The following is an 18,058-nucleotide window of genomic DNA, read 5'->3' as shown; positions in this document are numbered from 1 at the left end:
AGGGTTAACACATCCTGCATGTACTCATTTCTAAAGTAAATCGTATTATTAAGTACCAGGGTGGGTTGGTACCCATGAGGCGCCTCCCTCTTCTCTGAGGGGGAGGAGAGGAGAAGACGGGAGAAGGAGTGTGTCAGGGCAGGGGGCTGGGAGAAGAGAAGGGGGCTGCAAGCAGCATGCAAAGTGAATAAATAAATAAAAATTTAAAAACAAGACAGTATCAACAAAAAATTAATTACAGATCTATTTATGGGGGGAAAAAACCAGTGCTCACTGAGCTATAAAAATGCACATGAGTAAAGGAAGGCAGGGTTGTAAATCTGTAAAAATCATTAGGAACCCATGTTGAGAGCTAGTTTTGGACACTCAAGTTGTCACTCTATAAATTGTGACAAAAAACATTAAGAAATACTGATTTTTAAAAAAAAACCTGAAATGGGCTGGAGAGATGGCTCAGAGGTTGAGAGCACTGGCTGCTGTCTTGAGTCAATTTCCAGCAATCACATGGTAGCTCACAACCATCTATAATGAGATCTGATGTCCTCTTCTGGCCTGCCTGGTGTACATGCAGACAGCACTGCGTATGTAATAATAAATAAATAAATCTTTTAAAAAATCATTAAGTAATAATAATATATTATTATAATGGTTATTTGTTCTTGGTTCAACAAGTATAATTCCTGAACTCTATAAGAGAAAAGAGATTAATGGCATGGTCTCTTTTATATAAGCCTGAAACTAAGTTCCTTGCTGTTTTCTACTTCTTACAAAAATTATACCAAAGAGTTCTTAGCATGTAAATTATAACTGCTAAATTAGCAGTGCTATTTAAAATAAAAACTGCTAGAGGCATAATATTTGCCCAGCATATGTAAAGCCCTGGGTTCAATCCCCCATCACTAGGAAGAAACTGATGACAAGTAGTACAGAATTACTTTATAAAGCACAAACAGCATCATATAAAAGAAGCTGATCCTTAAAAATGAAACTGTGCATTATATGACATTTAAAGTAATGTTGTTAATGAAAACAAATCATTAAATGCAATAAATAAGGCTGGATGGTTACTGCATTTTAACCTTGTGAAGTTTCCGATCTCCTTTCTCTACTGGATCCTCTTCAGAGCAGGGATAAAACCCAGGAAAAGGTGCGAGAGGATGAACCTTTGGCCTGCAGGAACCTGAGAAAGCACCCATCAAGCTGCTGATGCTCCGCAGAGAAGAAATGACTTGTGGGGGAAGGCTGGGGTCAATCAGAAGGTCTGACACCATATTGCGAGCTTCATTTAGCACTGAAAGATCAATTCCATTTCCACCTCCAGAATTCTATGGGAAAAAGGGAAATTATATGTTTTTGCATAGAAAATTTAACACTAATCTGGGTTTTTCAAGACAGGGTTTTGCTGTGTAGCGTTGGCTGTCCTGGACTCTCTCTGTAGGCCAGGCTGGCCTTGAACTCACAGAGATCCACCTGCCTCTGCTTCCCTGAGTGCTGGAATTACTGGTGTGTGGCACCACATTACAAAATTTTAATCACATGGACTTGGCATGAATAACATAACAAATAATAGAATTCTAATTTGAGAGGTGTGTATGTGTGTGTAATAGATGTTGTAAGTTTTAGCTTATTTTGGTATTTTATTTATACTATGGTTTTATTTTCTTTAGCCTATTTCATAACAAATGATATTCATTATTTCATACTAGCATGCAACTAAATATGTGTTTATTTGAAGTCTACAATTCTGCTACTTCAATACATTATTGATTACTTTCTTTACTTCATGACAAAACTTATAAACGCTGAAAGCCCTTGTGTCATAACCTTACCTAAAGAGCATGCAGAACTATGACAGACGTGTGCTGCAGAGGTTCCTGGGCCCCACCCACTATCCTCTGACCGCCATATGCCTCTCCCAACCCCATAAATAAATAAATAAATAAACATAATAAAAATTTTCAAGTTATCTTGAGCTTATATAAAAAGTCAAACTTACCCAAACCAGTAAATTAATTATAAGTGTACAACAGATCTAAAGGTGGAAAGTTAAACAATATGGCATATAAAAGGGAACATGGAAAAATTCTCCATGACTCTTGAGGCAGAGTTTTTCAGTATACCTTAGATGTACATATAATTCATATGTATGTATATAGCTATACATACATGGCCAGATACATATTCATGTCCATAATATATAAAGAACTACAAATTGCTAAGTGAAAGATAAAAAGTTTACATAAGATTTGTCCAGTGAATATCTGGGTGACCAGCTCTCAACCTGATCAATGAAAGCATTACAGTTAGCAGAATTCTGCTACCAAGTGTTTATAGGGATGCAAGGCACCTGGAGCCCTCACACACTTCCGGCTGCTGAGTGAAAGGAACACAAACCCCGGGAAACTGTCTGGAAATACCAACCAAAAGTAAACATCTAGCAACCCACTCCACACCACATAATCAAGAAAAGACTGTTCTGGCAATATCACTTGCAACAGCCAAAACACTGAGCATATAAGAAAAAAGTGAAACACAGCTGGGTGGTGGTGGCACACGCCTTTAATCCCAGCACTCTAGAGGCAGAGGCAGGTGGACCTCTGTGAGTTCGAGGCCAGCCTGGGATGCAGAGTGAGTTCCAGGACAGCCAAGGAGACACAGAAAAACTCTGTCTCAAAAAACAAAGCCAAAAAGTGCAACACAACAATGTAATTGATAAATATATTGTAATATATTCATTCAATGAAATAAATGAAAAACAGGTTACTCTATATACAATACTAATAAATCTCATAGCCAAGTTAGTAGAAAAAATATAAGATTTTAAAAAAGCTAGGGTGAAGCAGAGGAATTCAGGATTGACATAAGCCCAGAGGAATGCTGAATAAGCTCACCCTTTCTAGCTCTTTCTGAACTCTAGCTGGCTGGTTCAACTCTGTTGTTCTGGCTTAAACACCTGATTGATTCAAACGGTGTTCTCTTGGCTTCTCAATGAATTGCTCTGCTTGGGAAAACTGCCTCTGAACTCCATAAACTGAACTGTACTGTACTTGCCTTCTCCCTGGCTCACCGCCCCTCTCCCTACCTCTCCCCACATCCCCCCTTGGAAGTATCCTATCTCTGACATATTCTGTCAAATACTTCTGATTTTTCACTTTGTCTGCTATTCAATTAGGTTCCTTATTTTTTTTTTTTTTTGATTAAAGGTAGTTGTAAAGGCATGTCTATATTCCAACCAGAAGGATTAATGGTGTGTATTTCAGCCAGAGAGATTAAAGGTGTGTATTCTAGCTAGATCACACAGACCTAGTTATTTGGATGTGATCCCTTGGCAGAGCAGCCCTGTGGCTGGATTAAAATTCTTCTACACAAATCCACTTCCATGAAGATTCTGGTTAACTTAGCTCAGATAAAGAACATTTTATTATCCAGAAAACCAGTGGGTGTACGAATCCTATGAGTAGCTTTGTCTAAAGGAAGAGTGCTCTCAGCAGACATCAGCGGTGCTCACACTCACCTGGTAAGGAGGCTTACACCACTGCTTCAAGTCCCAGTCCCAGAGAATCATCTGCAAAAGAGCACCTGGTTACAAGCCACGCACCACACAGGCAAGGACAAAGTGCTTCCTCTTTCCCTGAAGACACCTACAACAGCTCAGGCATCAGAAAGGGAGTCAAGAAGAACAATATCCATCTCTTTATAGGTTACTTCATGGTTTATATAATCTATAACTAATCAATCCAAAGAGTAACAAAAAGATAACAGCAAGTTATATCAACCTTCGAATATATATTACTAAACTGACAATATGGCTCAGAGATTAAGAGCACTTACTACTCTTACAGATGACCCAAGTTCAAATCCAAGCACCCACATCAGGTGGCTCACAACTGACTTTAACTCCAATTCTAAGAGATCTAATACCCTTTCTGAACTCCATGGGCACTGTACACACATGGTACACATACAGACAAACACATACACATCAGTACATTTAAATTTTTAAATATTAAAAAAAATCACAAAACAAGAACCAAAATCATGTCACTAAAAATGTAGAAAAAATTAACTATAAGCAGGCATGCCTGACTTGAGAGTCATCACATCTTTTCCCCACATTGGCTTTTCCTTTTGTTTTGTTTTTGCTTGTTTGTTTGTTTGGTTTTTGTTTTTGTTTTGTTGTTTGAGACAGGGTTTCTCTGTGTAGCCCTACCTCCTAGACTCACACACTAGACCAGACTGCCCTTGAACTCAAGAAATCCTCCTACCTCTGTCTCCCGTGTGCTGAGATTAAAGGTGTATACAACCACCACCCAGAGAGTCATCAGCATTGTAAGATGATATCCCAGTGTGAAGCTATTATTTCCATACTAATAAGACACTCGTATGGACAAAACTTTACAACTTTTTGTGGCCTGTGTTAAATTACACTTAAAAGAAATGGTTTACAAGAATCAAAGTATACTCCCTTTTATTCTCAGCCCACACAGCTCAGCCTCCATCTCCAGAGGCCTCTGGCTACCCAGGACAGACAGGTGAGAGAGACCTCTACAGCCCCTGCCTGCTGGGTGCCAAGCCCAGAAGCTGTGAGCTACAGCCTTCAATCTGTATGGTCCATCTCCCAGACTGCAGCCCTACCTGTATTCCCAGAGGCCCGTGGCCATAAGGGACCACCAGGTAATACTCTTGCTCACAACCTCTGCCAGCAGTCCACTCAAAATACTCCCAACAGAGGTAAATGGCACCTGCTCTACAGCACTGCGTTTTCTGGCCCACAGCCTGGCCTGCACTACCTGAGGCCTGCTAATATCAGACAACCAGATGGCTAAAAGCCAGAGTAAGAACACAAAGAAGAGCCAGAGCGCTATGGCACCACCAGTACCCAGGCATCACACTACAGCAAGCCCAGGATATCAATGCAGCTGAAGCACAAAAGAATGACCTTAAATCCAACCTTATAAAGATGATAGATGCCTTTAAAGAAAAAAATGAATAAATCCTTTTTTAAAATACAGGAAAATACAAACAAACAATTAGAGGCGTTTAAAGAGGAAAAAAAAATAAAATCCTTAAAGAAGTACAGGAAAACACAACTAAACAGGGGAAGGAAATGAATAAAACTGTCCAAGACCTGAAAAGGGAAGTAGAGCAATAAAGAAAACACAATCTGAGGAAATCCTGAAGACCAAAAACCTAGAGAAGAAAGAATAGGAAAAATAGACAAAATTATCATCAACAGAATTCAAGAGATGGAAGAGAGAATCTCAGGTGTAGAAGATGTGATAGAAGAAATTGATACATCAGTCAAAGAAAATATTAAATCTAAAAAATTCCTGCCACAAAACATCCAGGAAATCTGGGATTTTATAAAAAGAAATAGAAGATGAAGAGTCCCAGCTCCAAAGACCAGAAAATAGTTTCAACAAAATTATAGAAGAAAATGTCCCCAACCTAAAAAAACAAATGCTATAACCATACAAGAAGCATACAGAACACCAATTAGATTGGACTAGAAAAGAAAATCTCCAGCTGCATAATAATCAAATCACCAAACCTAAAGAACAAAGAAAAAATAGTAAAAGCTGCAAGGGTAAAAGGCCAAGGACCTTATAAAGGCAGAATAATCAGAATTACACTCTTCTCACCAAGAGTCTAGAAAGATTTCTTACAACCTCTAAAAAAACCACAGACGCCAACCTGGACTACTATACCCAGCAAATCTCTCAATCACCACAGATGGAGAAAACAAAATATTCCAAAACAAAACCACATTTAAACAGTATCTAGTCACAAATCCAGCTCTACAGACAATACTAGAAGGAAATCTCCAATACAAGGAGGTTAACTACATCCAATAAAACACAGGGAAAAAACCTGCACCAGCAAAAACAAAAGAAAGGAACCACGTGTGCAGACAGACACACACACACACACACACACACACACACCCCACTAACATTAAAGTAAAAGGAATTAAGAATCACTGTTCATGAATATTTCTCAATATCAATGGACTCAATACACCAATAAAAAGGCACAGGTGAACAAAATGGATACAAAAACAGGATCCATTATTCTGCTGCATAAAAGAAACAAACCTCAGCAATAACGATAGACATTATTTTAGACTAAAGGGCTGGAAAAAAGTTTTCCAAGCAAATGGACCCAAAAAGCAAGATGGAGTACCCATTCTAATCTAATAAAATAGACCTCCAACCAAAATTAATCAAGAGATGAGGAAGGACACTTCATACACATCAAAGGAAAAATCCACCAAGATGACATGTCAACTCTGAACAGCTTTGCCCCAAATGCAAAGCCACGCAAATTTGTAAAAGAAAGAATACTAGCAACCCAGACCCAGAAAGACATGCATGATATATACACACTCGTAAGTGGATATTAGCCACATAATACAGGATAACCACACTACAATGCACAGACCTAAAGAAACTAAATAACAAGGAGGACCCTAGGGAGGATGCTTAATTCTCATTCAGAAGGGCAAAAAGAAAAGACACAGGAAGCAGGTGAAGAGAAGGAACAGGACGGAAGCCTACCATAGATGTCCTCTGAAAGACTCCACCCAGCAGTGATTCAAGCAGATGCTGAGATTTAACACAGCCAAACTCTGAGGTGAAGCATAGGGAGTCTTATGGAAGAGTTGGGGAATAGAGGGACCTGGAGAGGTCAGGAGCTACACAAAGAGATCAATGGAGACAACGTATCTGGACAGAGGACAGGGGTGCTGCAGAGACTGATGCACCAACCAAGGACCATGCATGGAGAGGACCTAGACCCCCTGTTCAGATGTAGTAGATAGACAGCACAGTCTCCTTGTGGGTCACACAATATGGAGAGTAGGGACTACTTCTGCCACGGACTCTGGTCCCCACACATTGATCACTTCCCCCTGGCAGGGCAGCCTTGCCAGGCCACAGCAGAAGAGCACACAGGCAGTCCAGATGAGACTTGACAGGCTGAGGTCAGATGTTAGGTCAAGAAGGCTCCCCCTTTCTGAAGACTAGGGAAGGAAGAGGTATAAGGGAGAGAGGGTGGGACAAGGAGGCGACAAGGGATGGGGATACAATCTGGATGTAATGTGAACAAATTAAAAATGAAATTAAGAGCCTGGCATGGTGGCATACGACTTTAATCCCAGCACTTGGGAGGTAGAGGTGGGCAGAACACTGTGATTTCGAGGCCAGCCTGGTCTACAAAGCAAGTTCAGGACAGCCAGGGCCACACAGAGAGACCCTGTTTCAAAATACAAAACAAAAAATTAAGTTAAAATTAAATAAAGAATAAAAAGAAGCATTACTAAAGCTTAAATTGCACATTGAAACTTAATAGTGGGAGACGTCAACTCTCCTCTCTCACCAATGGACAGGTCATCAAGAAAGAAACAGAGACATGATGAAATTCACTGACGTTATGAATCAAATGGATCTAACAGATATCTACATTCCATCCAAACACAAAAGAATATACCTTCTTCCCAGCACCTCATGGAACCTTCTCCTAAACTGACCACATAGTTGGTTACAAAGCAAACTTCAACAGCGACAAGAAAATTGAAATAACTTTGTATTTTATCAGACTACCATGGAACCATAGAAACAATAGAAAGCCTACACACACTCATGGAAACTGAACAACTCTCAACTTGATGACCACTGAGTCAGGAAAGAAATTTAAAAAAATAAAGACTTTCTAGAATTCAATGAAAATGAAGGCACAACACTCAAACTGATGGGACTATGTACCTCATGAAGAAACTGGAGAGATCTCTTACTGGAAATCTAAAAACAATCTGAAAGCTCTAGAACATAAAGAAGCAAACACTCCCAAGAGGAGTAGACCACAGGAAGTAATCAAACTCAAGGCTGAAATCAATAAATTAGGAAAACAGAGTCCAATATAAAGGATCAAAAAAGTACAGAGTAAGTTCTTTGAGAAAATCAACAAGACAGACAAACCCTTAGCCAAACTAACTAAAAGGCACAGAGCTGGTATTCAAATTAACAAAATAAGAAATGAAACATGGAGGCATAACATCAGACACTGAGGCAATCCAAAAGAACCACTGGGTCTCACTTCAAAAAGCTGTACACACAAAACTGAAAAATAAAATGAAATGGGCAATTTTCTTTTTTATGATGATTTTCTTGATAAATACCACTTACTAACATTAACTCAAGCTCAGGTAAACAATTAAAATAGACCTATAACCCCTAAGGAAATAGAAGCAGTCATTAAAAGTCTCCCAACCACAAAACAAAAAACAAAAACAACAACAACAAAAAACCAACCCAGGGCCAGATGGTTTTAGCACAGAATTCTACCAGTCTTTCAAAGAAGAGATAATTCTAATACTCCACAAACTATTCCACAAAATAGAGACAGAAGAAACATTGCCAAATTCATTCTGAGACCACAGTCACCCTGATACCTAAATCACACAAAGACTCAACCAAGAAAAAGAATTTCAAACCAATCTCCTTTGTGAACATTGAGGAAAAAATAATCAATAAAATACTTGCACACCAACTCCAGTAACACATCAAAACAAGATCCACCATGGCCACGTAGGCTTCATCCCAGGGATGCAGGGTGGTTCACTGTATGAAAATCCATCAACATAATCCAGCATGTAAACAAATTGAAGGAAAAAAAAAACACATGTTCATTTCATTACAAGCTGGAAAAGCTTTTGACAAAATCCAACATGCCTTCATGATAAAAAGTCTTGAAGAGATCAGGGATACAAGGCCCATACCTAAACATAATAAAGGCTATATATACAGCAAGCAATAGCCAACGTCAAATTAAATGGAGAGAAACTTAAACCAATTCCACTGAAATCAGGGACAAGATACGGCTGCCCAATCTCTCCATATCTATTCAATATAGTACCTGAAGTTTTAGCTGGAGTAATAAGACAACTAAAGGGGATCAAGGAGATACAAATGGGAAAGGAAGAAGACAAAGTATCCCTATTTACAGATGATATAATAGTGTACATAAGTGACCCCCAAAATTCTACCAGGGACCTCCTACAGCTGATAAGCATCTTCAACAAAGTGGCAGGATACAAAATTAACTGAAAAATCAGTAGCCCTCATTTATACAAAGGATAAATGGGGTGAGAAACAAATTAAGTGAACAATACCCTTTACAATAGCCACAAATAATATAAAGTATCTTGGTATAACTCTTAACCAAGCAAGTGAAAGACTTGTAGGACATGAACTTCAAGTTTCTGAAGAAAGAAATTGAAGAAGATATCAGAAGATAGAAAGATCTCTCACACTCATGGATTGGTAGGACTAACATAGTAAAAATGGCCTATATTACCAAAAGCAGTCTACAGATTCAATGCAATTCCCATCAAAATTCCAACACAATTCTTTACAGACTTTGAAAGAACAACCCTCAGTTTCATATGGAAAAAATAAAAACCCTGGATAGCTAAAAACAATCCCGTACAATAAAAGAACATCTGGAAGTATCCATCCCAGATTTCAAGAGGTACTACGCAGCAGTAGTAATAAAAACTACATGGTACTGGCATAGAAACAGACCAGTTGATCACTAGAATAGAATCAAAGACCCAGAAATAAATGCACACACCTACGGACACCTAATTTTTCACAAAGTAAAAAAAACAAACAATGGGGGTGGGGGGAAGCATCTTCAACAAATCATGCTGGTTTAACGGGATGTCTGCATATATAGAAGAACGCAAATAGATCCATATTTATCACTCCACACAAGACTCAAGTCCAAGTAATCAAAGACCTCAGTATAAAACCAGATACACCAACGCTAATAGAAGAGAACGTGGGAAATAGCCTTGAATACATTAGTACAGGAGACAACTTTCTAAGCAGAACATCACTCTTGGACACACACCCCAAAAATACTCCACCATACCACAAGGACACTTGCTCCACTATGTCTATAGCAACTTTATTCACAATAGCCAGAAACTGGAAAAAAAACTAGATGTCCCTCAACCAAAGAATGGATTTTTTTAAACTGTGATACAGTTACACAATGGAATACTACTCAGCTATTAAAAACAAGGACATCATAAAATTTTCCAGAAAATGGATGGAACTAGAAAAGATCATTCTGAGTGAAGTAATCTAGACCCAGACAAGCCTTGCTTTCTCTACCTTCTTCCTGTCTTGTCTAGTACAGCAGTCACTGCATTCAACAAGACACAGTTAACTTGAATTTACTCATGGTCATGACCACCTACTCTAAATTTCTATGTAGTATTGAGTTAATGATTAAGTTTCTTTGTCTTAACCAATTCCTTGTAATTGCCATTTGCTACAAGGCCTTGAACACTAATATTGAATACGCCTAACTAAATTTTTAATATCCTAAATTTTTCTGTATACTTCACTACTTTATGTTGTTTCTTATGCATGGGTTGATGTCTTTTAGTTTCAAACAATCTTTTTTTAAGACTTGTTTTATTTTAATGCCTGATTCATGTTATACATCACTAAGTCCACTTTGCACAGACATGAGAGAGGAACTTTTTTTCTTGGTTTTGACCTCCTTAAGAGGTCTCTTTTTGTGTAATTTTAATTCCTTTGATTTACAACATACTTCTTCCATATACTCCCCTTGTCTCTCATTCATATTCATGACCTCTTTCTTCTTGTTGTTACATGTGGTGTGTATAGCAGGGGGTTGGTTGTAAGAGTCCCTTTTTGTTTGTTTTTGTTTTTTAAACACATTCCCCCGGAGCCTATGATACATGTAGTGGCCAACCTTAAGTTCTCCTGGGAAGCCAGCACAGGATCTGCATCCTTCCCATGCAAACCACCTTCTCAGGCATTCAAACACAGGCAGCTCCATTTCGCTACGCCCACACGCACAGCCTTCCTCTAGCCAATATGTGTTTTCCTGCTTTCAAACCAGAATACAGTCCCAGGCTTCCAGATGATAGAGCCACATCTGCAGGCAGGAACTGCTAACATAGAGCCACATCTGCAGGCAGGAACTGCTAACATAGAGCCACATCTGCAGGCAGGAACTGCTAACATAGAGCCACATCTGCAGGCAGGAACTGCTAACATAGAGCCACATCTGCAGGCAGGAACTGCCGGTAGCAATTTCACTGGTCTCACTGGGGTCTGTTGGTGGGACCAGGCCGACCTCCCTTTTGCCTCAGCAGAGAACATAAAAATAAAGCAAGACTCTTCTGGAGCTTGGCTGTGGCTGCAGCAGCAAAAGAGAAGGTTGGAAAAAATATAAACCAGCCTAATCCCCATTCCTCTCATTATTATGTCACTACTCCAATGTTTTACTAGAAGTTGGGAAAACTGCTTTTGTAAAGGAACAGAGTACAGGCTTTGCAAACCAAATATGGTCACTATAGCATATTCATTTATTTGCTTGCTATTTTTCCTTTTAAAATCTCTTAAAATATAAAAAATAGTTCAGAGTCAGGTTGCTGGTGGGATAGTCTCAGCAGGCTATAATTTGGTGATTCCTGTTTTAGAAAATATGCTACTTTCAGTCATTCAAAAAAAAGGCTGTGGTTATTATTGCTATCTCCTCATCAACGTCCTTCCAGAAAGTAATTTCTTCTTCCTACTGAAATCTCTTTCTTTCCAAAGAAAATCCAAACGTACATACTAAAATCCACTTAAAAGAATTCATGAACCAGTGCCAAAAAAAAAAAAAAAAAAAAAAAAAAAAGCCTGTGGTGCAGGTACACTCAAAGTTGCATTTGAATAGATAAAATTATTACATTTACAGAGTTGTTCTATGGCCCTAAGTTGTGACTTAATAAGCATGCAATCTGGATTCTAAAGATACTAACTCAGTTTAAGACATTCCGACTAACACCCTCAAGCCCCTCGGAGTCCCTCGTACCCGAGACTGCTGTGACAGTTCCCTGCATGCTGCCTGCCTGGACCTTGTGCTGGGTATCTAGCTATAATACCTTTTTAACTCTGTCCTTGTTTTAGTATGACAAAGTTTCTTGGCAAGTGAGATCCACTAGCTTAATTACCATTCCTCCCATTGTTATAAATCTGGCAATTTTTTTCAAGCTTACCAATAAAAGTCTATAATAGACAAGTAAAAATAGTCATATGATACGTGTAACTAAAAATTACTTAAGGGAGAAGCCGTAGTCTACTACTTCGCATTCTGCTCCATTGCCCTGAAAACTGCACTACGCCATGTGACTCACACTTCAGTGTTTCCTTCACAAAGATACCATCAAATAAATGCTGATGTCTCGTCTCCAGAATTCATCATTAGTCAAAGCACACGCTGACTTACTAACTCAAGCATACTTGTATTTGGAGAGCTTAGCATCAAGTATTCTCCCCACTTCGCTGCTTCAGCTGCTCAATCGACATTACCCTTTTAGCTAGTTGTACTCTATTGCCAAACACAGTATTTATATTAAGACCTAGTGTTCTTAGTAGTGGTGCCATTGCCCCTAAACTAATAAGAACTGGTTCCGGAGGACCCCAGAAAGCTTGGTTCAAAGGTATATTACATAAATAGATATATTATAAAGAATATGGGCAAACTAAGTAGATTTAGTGGGTTATGGAAAAACAAGGCATGAAAGTAGAGTAGGGAGAAAAAGGGTGGTGGGAATATATAGGTAGTTGGAAGAAAAAAAACAGGGGCAGATATGATCTTATTTCATTGTATACATGTGTGAAATTCTCAAAAATAAAAGGATATTATAATAAAAGGTTTTTCTAATGTTGATGAAGAATACAAGAAAAGAGAATTTCATATACAGCATTGTTGGGAGTATAACTAGCACAGAAACTATGAAAAACAGTATGAGTGTCTGTCAAAAACTAAAAATAAAACTTCTACATGATTCAACTATCCTACTACGAGACATATAGTCAATGGGGTTTAAGTAAGTTCATCAGAGCTATCTGCAGTCCATGTTTATTGCAGTGTTATTCAAACTGCACATGAGTCAGTCTTCATTTCCCTTTATGGTTAAATGAAGATGTACTGGATGCACATGAGAGGATATAACTCTGCCATGAAAAGGCAAGAAATGTTGTCCTTTGTAATAATATGGATGGAGCTATAAGACGTTACCTTAAACGAAACAAGCCTAATACTGAAAGACAAATACCACATAAACTGAAAGAGTTGATTTCATAAAACCCGAATACAGGCAAAGAAGAGTGGGTTGGAGGAAGGGCAGGGAGGAGTGAAGCGAGAGCTAACAGTATAGTTTCATAGGTGGAATGATGTCCAATTGTCTACAGCACAGAAAATGCTGTATTTACCATGCATTATATATTTTATAAGAACTAGAAAAGTTCAAAACTTCAATACAAATGCTAATTATCCTGATCTGGTCATTATATGCTGAATATATGTATGCAATTATGACTCTATTCACAATTATGTTTCAAATTTAAAGATTTTTAAAGAACAAAGGTTTCAAAATTATATTTCATTGGAGAGGGCATGTAACAATGGTAGCACTTAACACCGACAGTGATGCTGGAGAGCCTGGCTGAAGGGTGACATCCACAGCAGCTTCCACTGGAAAGCAAAACCACACTACATGCATGTCACTTCACAGCAAAACCATGCTAAGCGCAGGTCACTTCACAGCAAAACCATGCTAAGCACATGTGACATCACAGCAAAACCATGCTAAGCACACGTCACATCACAGCAAAACCATGCTAAGCACATGTCACATCACAGCAAAACCATGCTAAGCACACGTCACATCACAGCAAAACCATGCAAAGCACATGTCACATCACAGCAAAACCATGCTAAGCACATGTCACATCACAGCAAAACTGTGCTAAGCACGTCACATCACAGCAAAACCGTACTAAGTACATGTCACATCACAGCAAAACCATACTAAGCACATGTCACATCACAGTAGGGAGGAATCCGAATATACTTTTCAAGGCTTCATTCTCCCTTCCCACTGTGGGTTCAGGGATTAAACCCGGACTGTCAGGCTTACACGCCAGCACTTTTATCTGCTGAGCCATCTCACCAGTCCCTAAGCTTTAGAAATTTGGCATTGGTCAGACAGTTTTGTTGTCCTTTACAAAAGTTTAATCTACAGCAAAGTTGGGGGAAAACCACAAAGTTTGATCCTTTGTTATAATGTTAAACTTGAGCTGTTTCAGTTGTGTTGTATTCTATATACATGTAGAAATAATGAAAGGCTCAAACCAAGTTTTCTAAAGACTAATAGCATTATAAGTATAGTGACATAACTCAGAATAAATGTCTAGTTTAAATACTCTATCAAAAATGCTACCAATCTGTGGTGTGACACCACCACTCACACTCATGAAGGCAGAAGTGCCACTAGGACATGTGATGGCCATTGTCTAAAAGCTCGAACTGTACTTCAACTGGCAAGTCATTCCTCTACACACTTCTAAATAGTGTCTACTTTGAAAACTTGCCAAATAATGATAGGAAAACAGAAACTTTAAAGGGAACATGAATACTCCTTCAGTAAATTAACATTTTTTTCTAGAACAAGAAAATGTTTTCATAGATAAAACAAAAGACTTTTATTCTGAATTTAAAATAAAAGTTAAAAACTACCACGGCCCCACTCAGATTCTGAACTCCCGCCTGCTAAAGCACTTAAAGGACAAGCCACTGCTGATGAATGTACAGCACTAGGCACAAGGAGCATCAACGTTATGTTGAAGGAGAAAACATCAATTACAAAATGTATGGACCATCAAGACAGCACAGAACAGAAAAAGCACACAAGCAAAGGAGCAATTGTGCAGGCATGTTGCTTCTCTGCTGATGGAAACACTCAGGCTCTAAGTACAAGCCATCCCTTGGTAAAGTGTAATTCACACAAGGAAGCATGTTTATCACAAAAGACCCATGTTATAAAAGCTGGCTTGCTCTGCAGTCATTGTTTTGTCAACTTTAGCACAGACTTGAAAATTGCGTTGGAATCAAGGAATGTTCCTAGCCAGCCAGCATCAGTGATCTGAAAAGCCAAAGGCTTCAATAATAAGTGCCATATTAACACAAATCTGCATGCTGCTCCTCATTAGGGGAAACTGAGACAGGGCTGTGTGCAGCAAACCATACTGCCTCACATTCTTGAATTTCTGATCTTCCTGACTCCACCCCCGAGAGCAGGATTATTACAGGTTGTGCCATCATGCCCAGCTCCCTGATGCTTTTACTTGTAAAAAGCAACTAGTACTTGAAATATGATAGGCAAGATTAAATATAAACAGCACAAACGGAAACACAATTTTCACTACAGATCATCTTTTTATTATGCTTTAACACAATGGAGCAAAACTAAAATATTTTAAATAAAACATGAGACAATTCTATTTCTCAAAAGTTAAGTATGATATAGCTTATCAAATTAATAACTGAAAAGTAGACATTAGTGAAAATATGTTTATAATTCCAAGGTCCATGAATGTATAGAACCAACAATAATAAACGCTTAATGCCTCCCTCATATTATTCTGGTTTTTCTCATTTAAATGAAGCAGAAAATGGTTAGGTATAAATGAACATAAAATACGTAGGCTACTTACTTATCACAGATAAATAAGTACCTTTGTTATGCGGATACAAAAACATTGTGGTTTTAGGTTATAAAAGTAGTAAAAATTTATTTTTTAAAATTCACCTAAAATTGTTGAGTAGCTATGAAACACATTGAGTGCATAGTGAATGGCAAGCATAAATTTAACATTTTTCAAGCACTGTTCTAAGTATTTATTTCACCTATATAATATGTAGTTCTTTTAAAATCTTCCTTCCAGGTAGACAATCAATGCTGTATGCAGTTTCCAAGCCAGCAAAGCTCCAGGCATTTAAACTTCACCTTCTATACCATAAAAACAACTTGAACAGAGAGAAAAGCTGAATTGTGAAGCCCAATAAAAACATCTCAGTGACAATGAGGTACTTTTAAATATTTATATCTGTGTTCTTCTAAATGCCAGCACTCATGCACTATTTGGAATTATTGTGTCTTTTCATAAAGCTAATTTCAAGAACACTATTGCTTTCTCTTAGTAACATAGGAAATGTATATGGTTTTTTAAAAAAATTTAGTGGGTTTGATAAAGTTATATCCAAGGCTGCATTTATTTAAATTCATCTTTTCTTTGTGGTTCAAAGTTGAATCTTGATAAAAGTTTCTGTTTGAATATGTTTATGTGTTGAACATGCTTTACAGAGTTCTGCAAACCACCGGAACCACAGGGAAGCAGCAGCAGCAGCACAGCCACCAGATGTTATCAGGTTCAATTACGTCAATGAGGTTTTACTTCATTTTTCTCAGTGTGGCCCAAAAGAAAAACATATGCACCACCAAAAAAAAAATCTCACAGAACTGCAGCACTCATGTCAAACTTTTAAAAAACACCTATTGTGGTGCATTCCCACGGGAACTGTGGAACACATTGTGTCCTTATTTCTTGAGCTTGATGTTCATATCTATGCTGTTAAAACTGAACAAATTTCAGTACTTCAATTTTTCTAACTCTGTGCATTCCATCTTAAGCCCAATGAAAAGACTCATTTAACTTGATGTTTATTGAATACAAAAACATAAAAGGGTAGACAAAATGTTAAACTAAAGCTGTAGTTTATAATAGACTCTAATATGCAAACAAAATTTGATCCCTATGAAACAACCAACCAACCAAACAAACAAACAAAAAGCCCCGTTCAGGAAATATAAAAAAGGGAAAAAAAAAAAGGGTCTGTGAGGGATTTGGAGATGGGATTAGACTAGTATTATGTTAATTTTATGTATTATTCCTACTAACTGACTAATAGGAAGATGATAAGAGGTCTCTGGGCACATGCTATATACCAATGCATTGTTAGGCACTTAATATACATTGTCTCCTTTAATCATTACTGTAAATACCCATATTCCTATAATTCTGAGCCTTCTCTTTTCAACATATAAAAAAATAGACTTTAGATTTAATTCTAGTGCTTTAGGGACTGTTAGCCATTAGGAACTATCATGTTACGCTTACCATTCCCTGCAGTGTGCTAACAACACGGTGGGTGCTGAGCAGAGCATGTAACGGCACAGCAACTTGACATGCTAGTCTGATTTCTGTGTGGGATTAGGAGGCAGGGTGTACTACAGATGACTCTGCTCTGCCCTCCAGCCCCACTCTGCCTTCTCCTTAGAACCACAGGGAAGCTAAGCCCTACATTCTGTGTCACCTAAGCAACAGTACAGCTGGTTTCTGCTTAGACTTAACTTACACAGCAGCAAACAGAATTTGTTCAGGAGGAGAAACTTAGGTTAATGCTTCTCTGCTGCTTCCCTGGATCTGCACGCCACTCCTCTGGGAACAGCTTGGTCCTCCATGACTACATGTTTTCACTAGATGCTTCTTCCTTCTCAGCTTCAGCAACAGGCAGACTCTGAAAATGTCATGTCCACTCATTCTTCAAGCCATAGCTTTCTACGTTACAAGTCTCTGGTCATCTAGACCTCTCTTAGCCATACTCCTGACTGCATTCCTTATCTAGTAGATTTTTTATTAAAACATTCTTATGTGAACCATCTTTGACTGAATTCTGTTTCTGCTGGGCCCCTAACTCACAGAAAGCTATCATAACTGTTTTTCTGTGACTGCAAAATGACACAATATGAAAGGAGGCTATTTCCTCTGGTTTCAATTCCTTCTACTATGCTAAACAGGCAATGATTTACATTTTTTATTTATGCTTTTTAAATTTTGTTTGTTTGTTTTTCTAGACTGGGTTTCTCTATGTAGCCTTGGCTGTCCTGGACTCGCTTTGTAGACCAAGCTGGCCTTGAACTCACAGCAATCTACCTGCCTCTGCCTCCCAAGTGCTGGGATTAAAGGTGTGCACCACCACGCCTGGCTCTATTTATGCTTTTAAAAAAACCTTTAAAAATTAAAAATCATCTCGATACTCTAAGAGAATATATAGGGGGAGGAGGTCTCCCTCAGTCACAGACATAGGAGAGAGGAGAAGGGGGGAGTGGGAGGGAGAGAGGAATAGG

The 18,058-nt window shown here is 38.4% G+C and overlaps 1 protein-coding gene and 1 long non-coding RNA gene across 3 annotated transcripts in view; one reads left to right on the top strand and one right to left on the bottom strand.

The window, feature by feature from the left end:
- PDE3B (phosphodiesterase 3B) overlaps positions 1 to 18,058 on the bottom strand; it is a 122,801-nt gene that overhangs the window by 47,607 nt on the left and 57,136 nt on the right. For both annotated transcript variants that reach the window (XM_084771513.1, XM_084771514.1), the window contains exons 2-3: positions 3,515 to 3,565; positions 1,080 to 1,325 (exon numbers count right to left, since the gene is read on the bottom strand). In XM_084771513.1, coding sequence (XP_084627639.1) covers positions 1,080 to 1,325; positions 3,515 to 3,565 — 297 coding nt within the window. The remainder of the gene's footprint in view (positions 1 to 1,079; positions 1,326 to 3,514; positions 3,566 to 18,058) is intronic.
- Positions 1 to 18,058, top strand: part of LOC311591673 — a 101,962-nt gene that overhangs the window by 28,447 nt on the left and 55,457 nt on the right. The window contains exon 2 of the long non-coding RNA XR_014777161.1: positions 15,816 to 15,957. This is a non-coding gene — a long non-coding RNA (uncharacterized lncRNA). The remainder of the gene's footprint in view (positions 1 to 15,815; positions 15,958 to 18,058) is intronic.

The sequence above is a fragment of the Acomys minous genome, assembly GCF_964271855.1.
Source record: "Acomys minous genome assembly, chromosome: 2".
Lineage (NCBI taxonomy): Eukaryota > Metazoa > Chordata > Mammalia > Rodentia > Muridae > Acomys > Acomys minous.
This window is presented reverse-complemented; position numbering and strand designations above follow the sequence as displayed.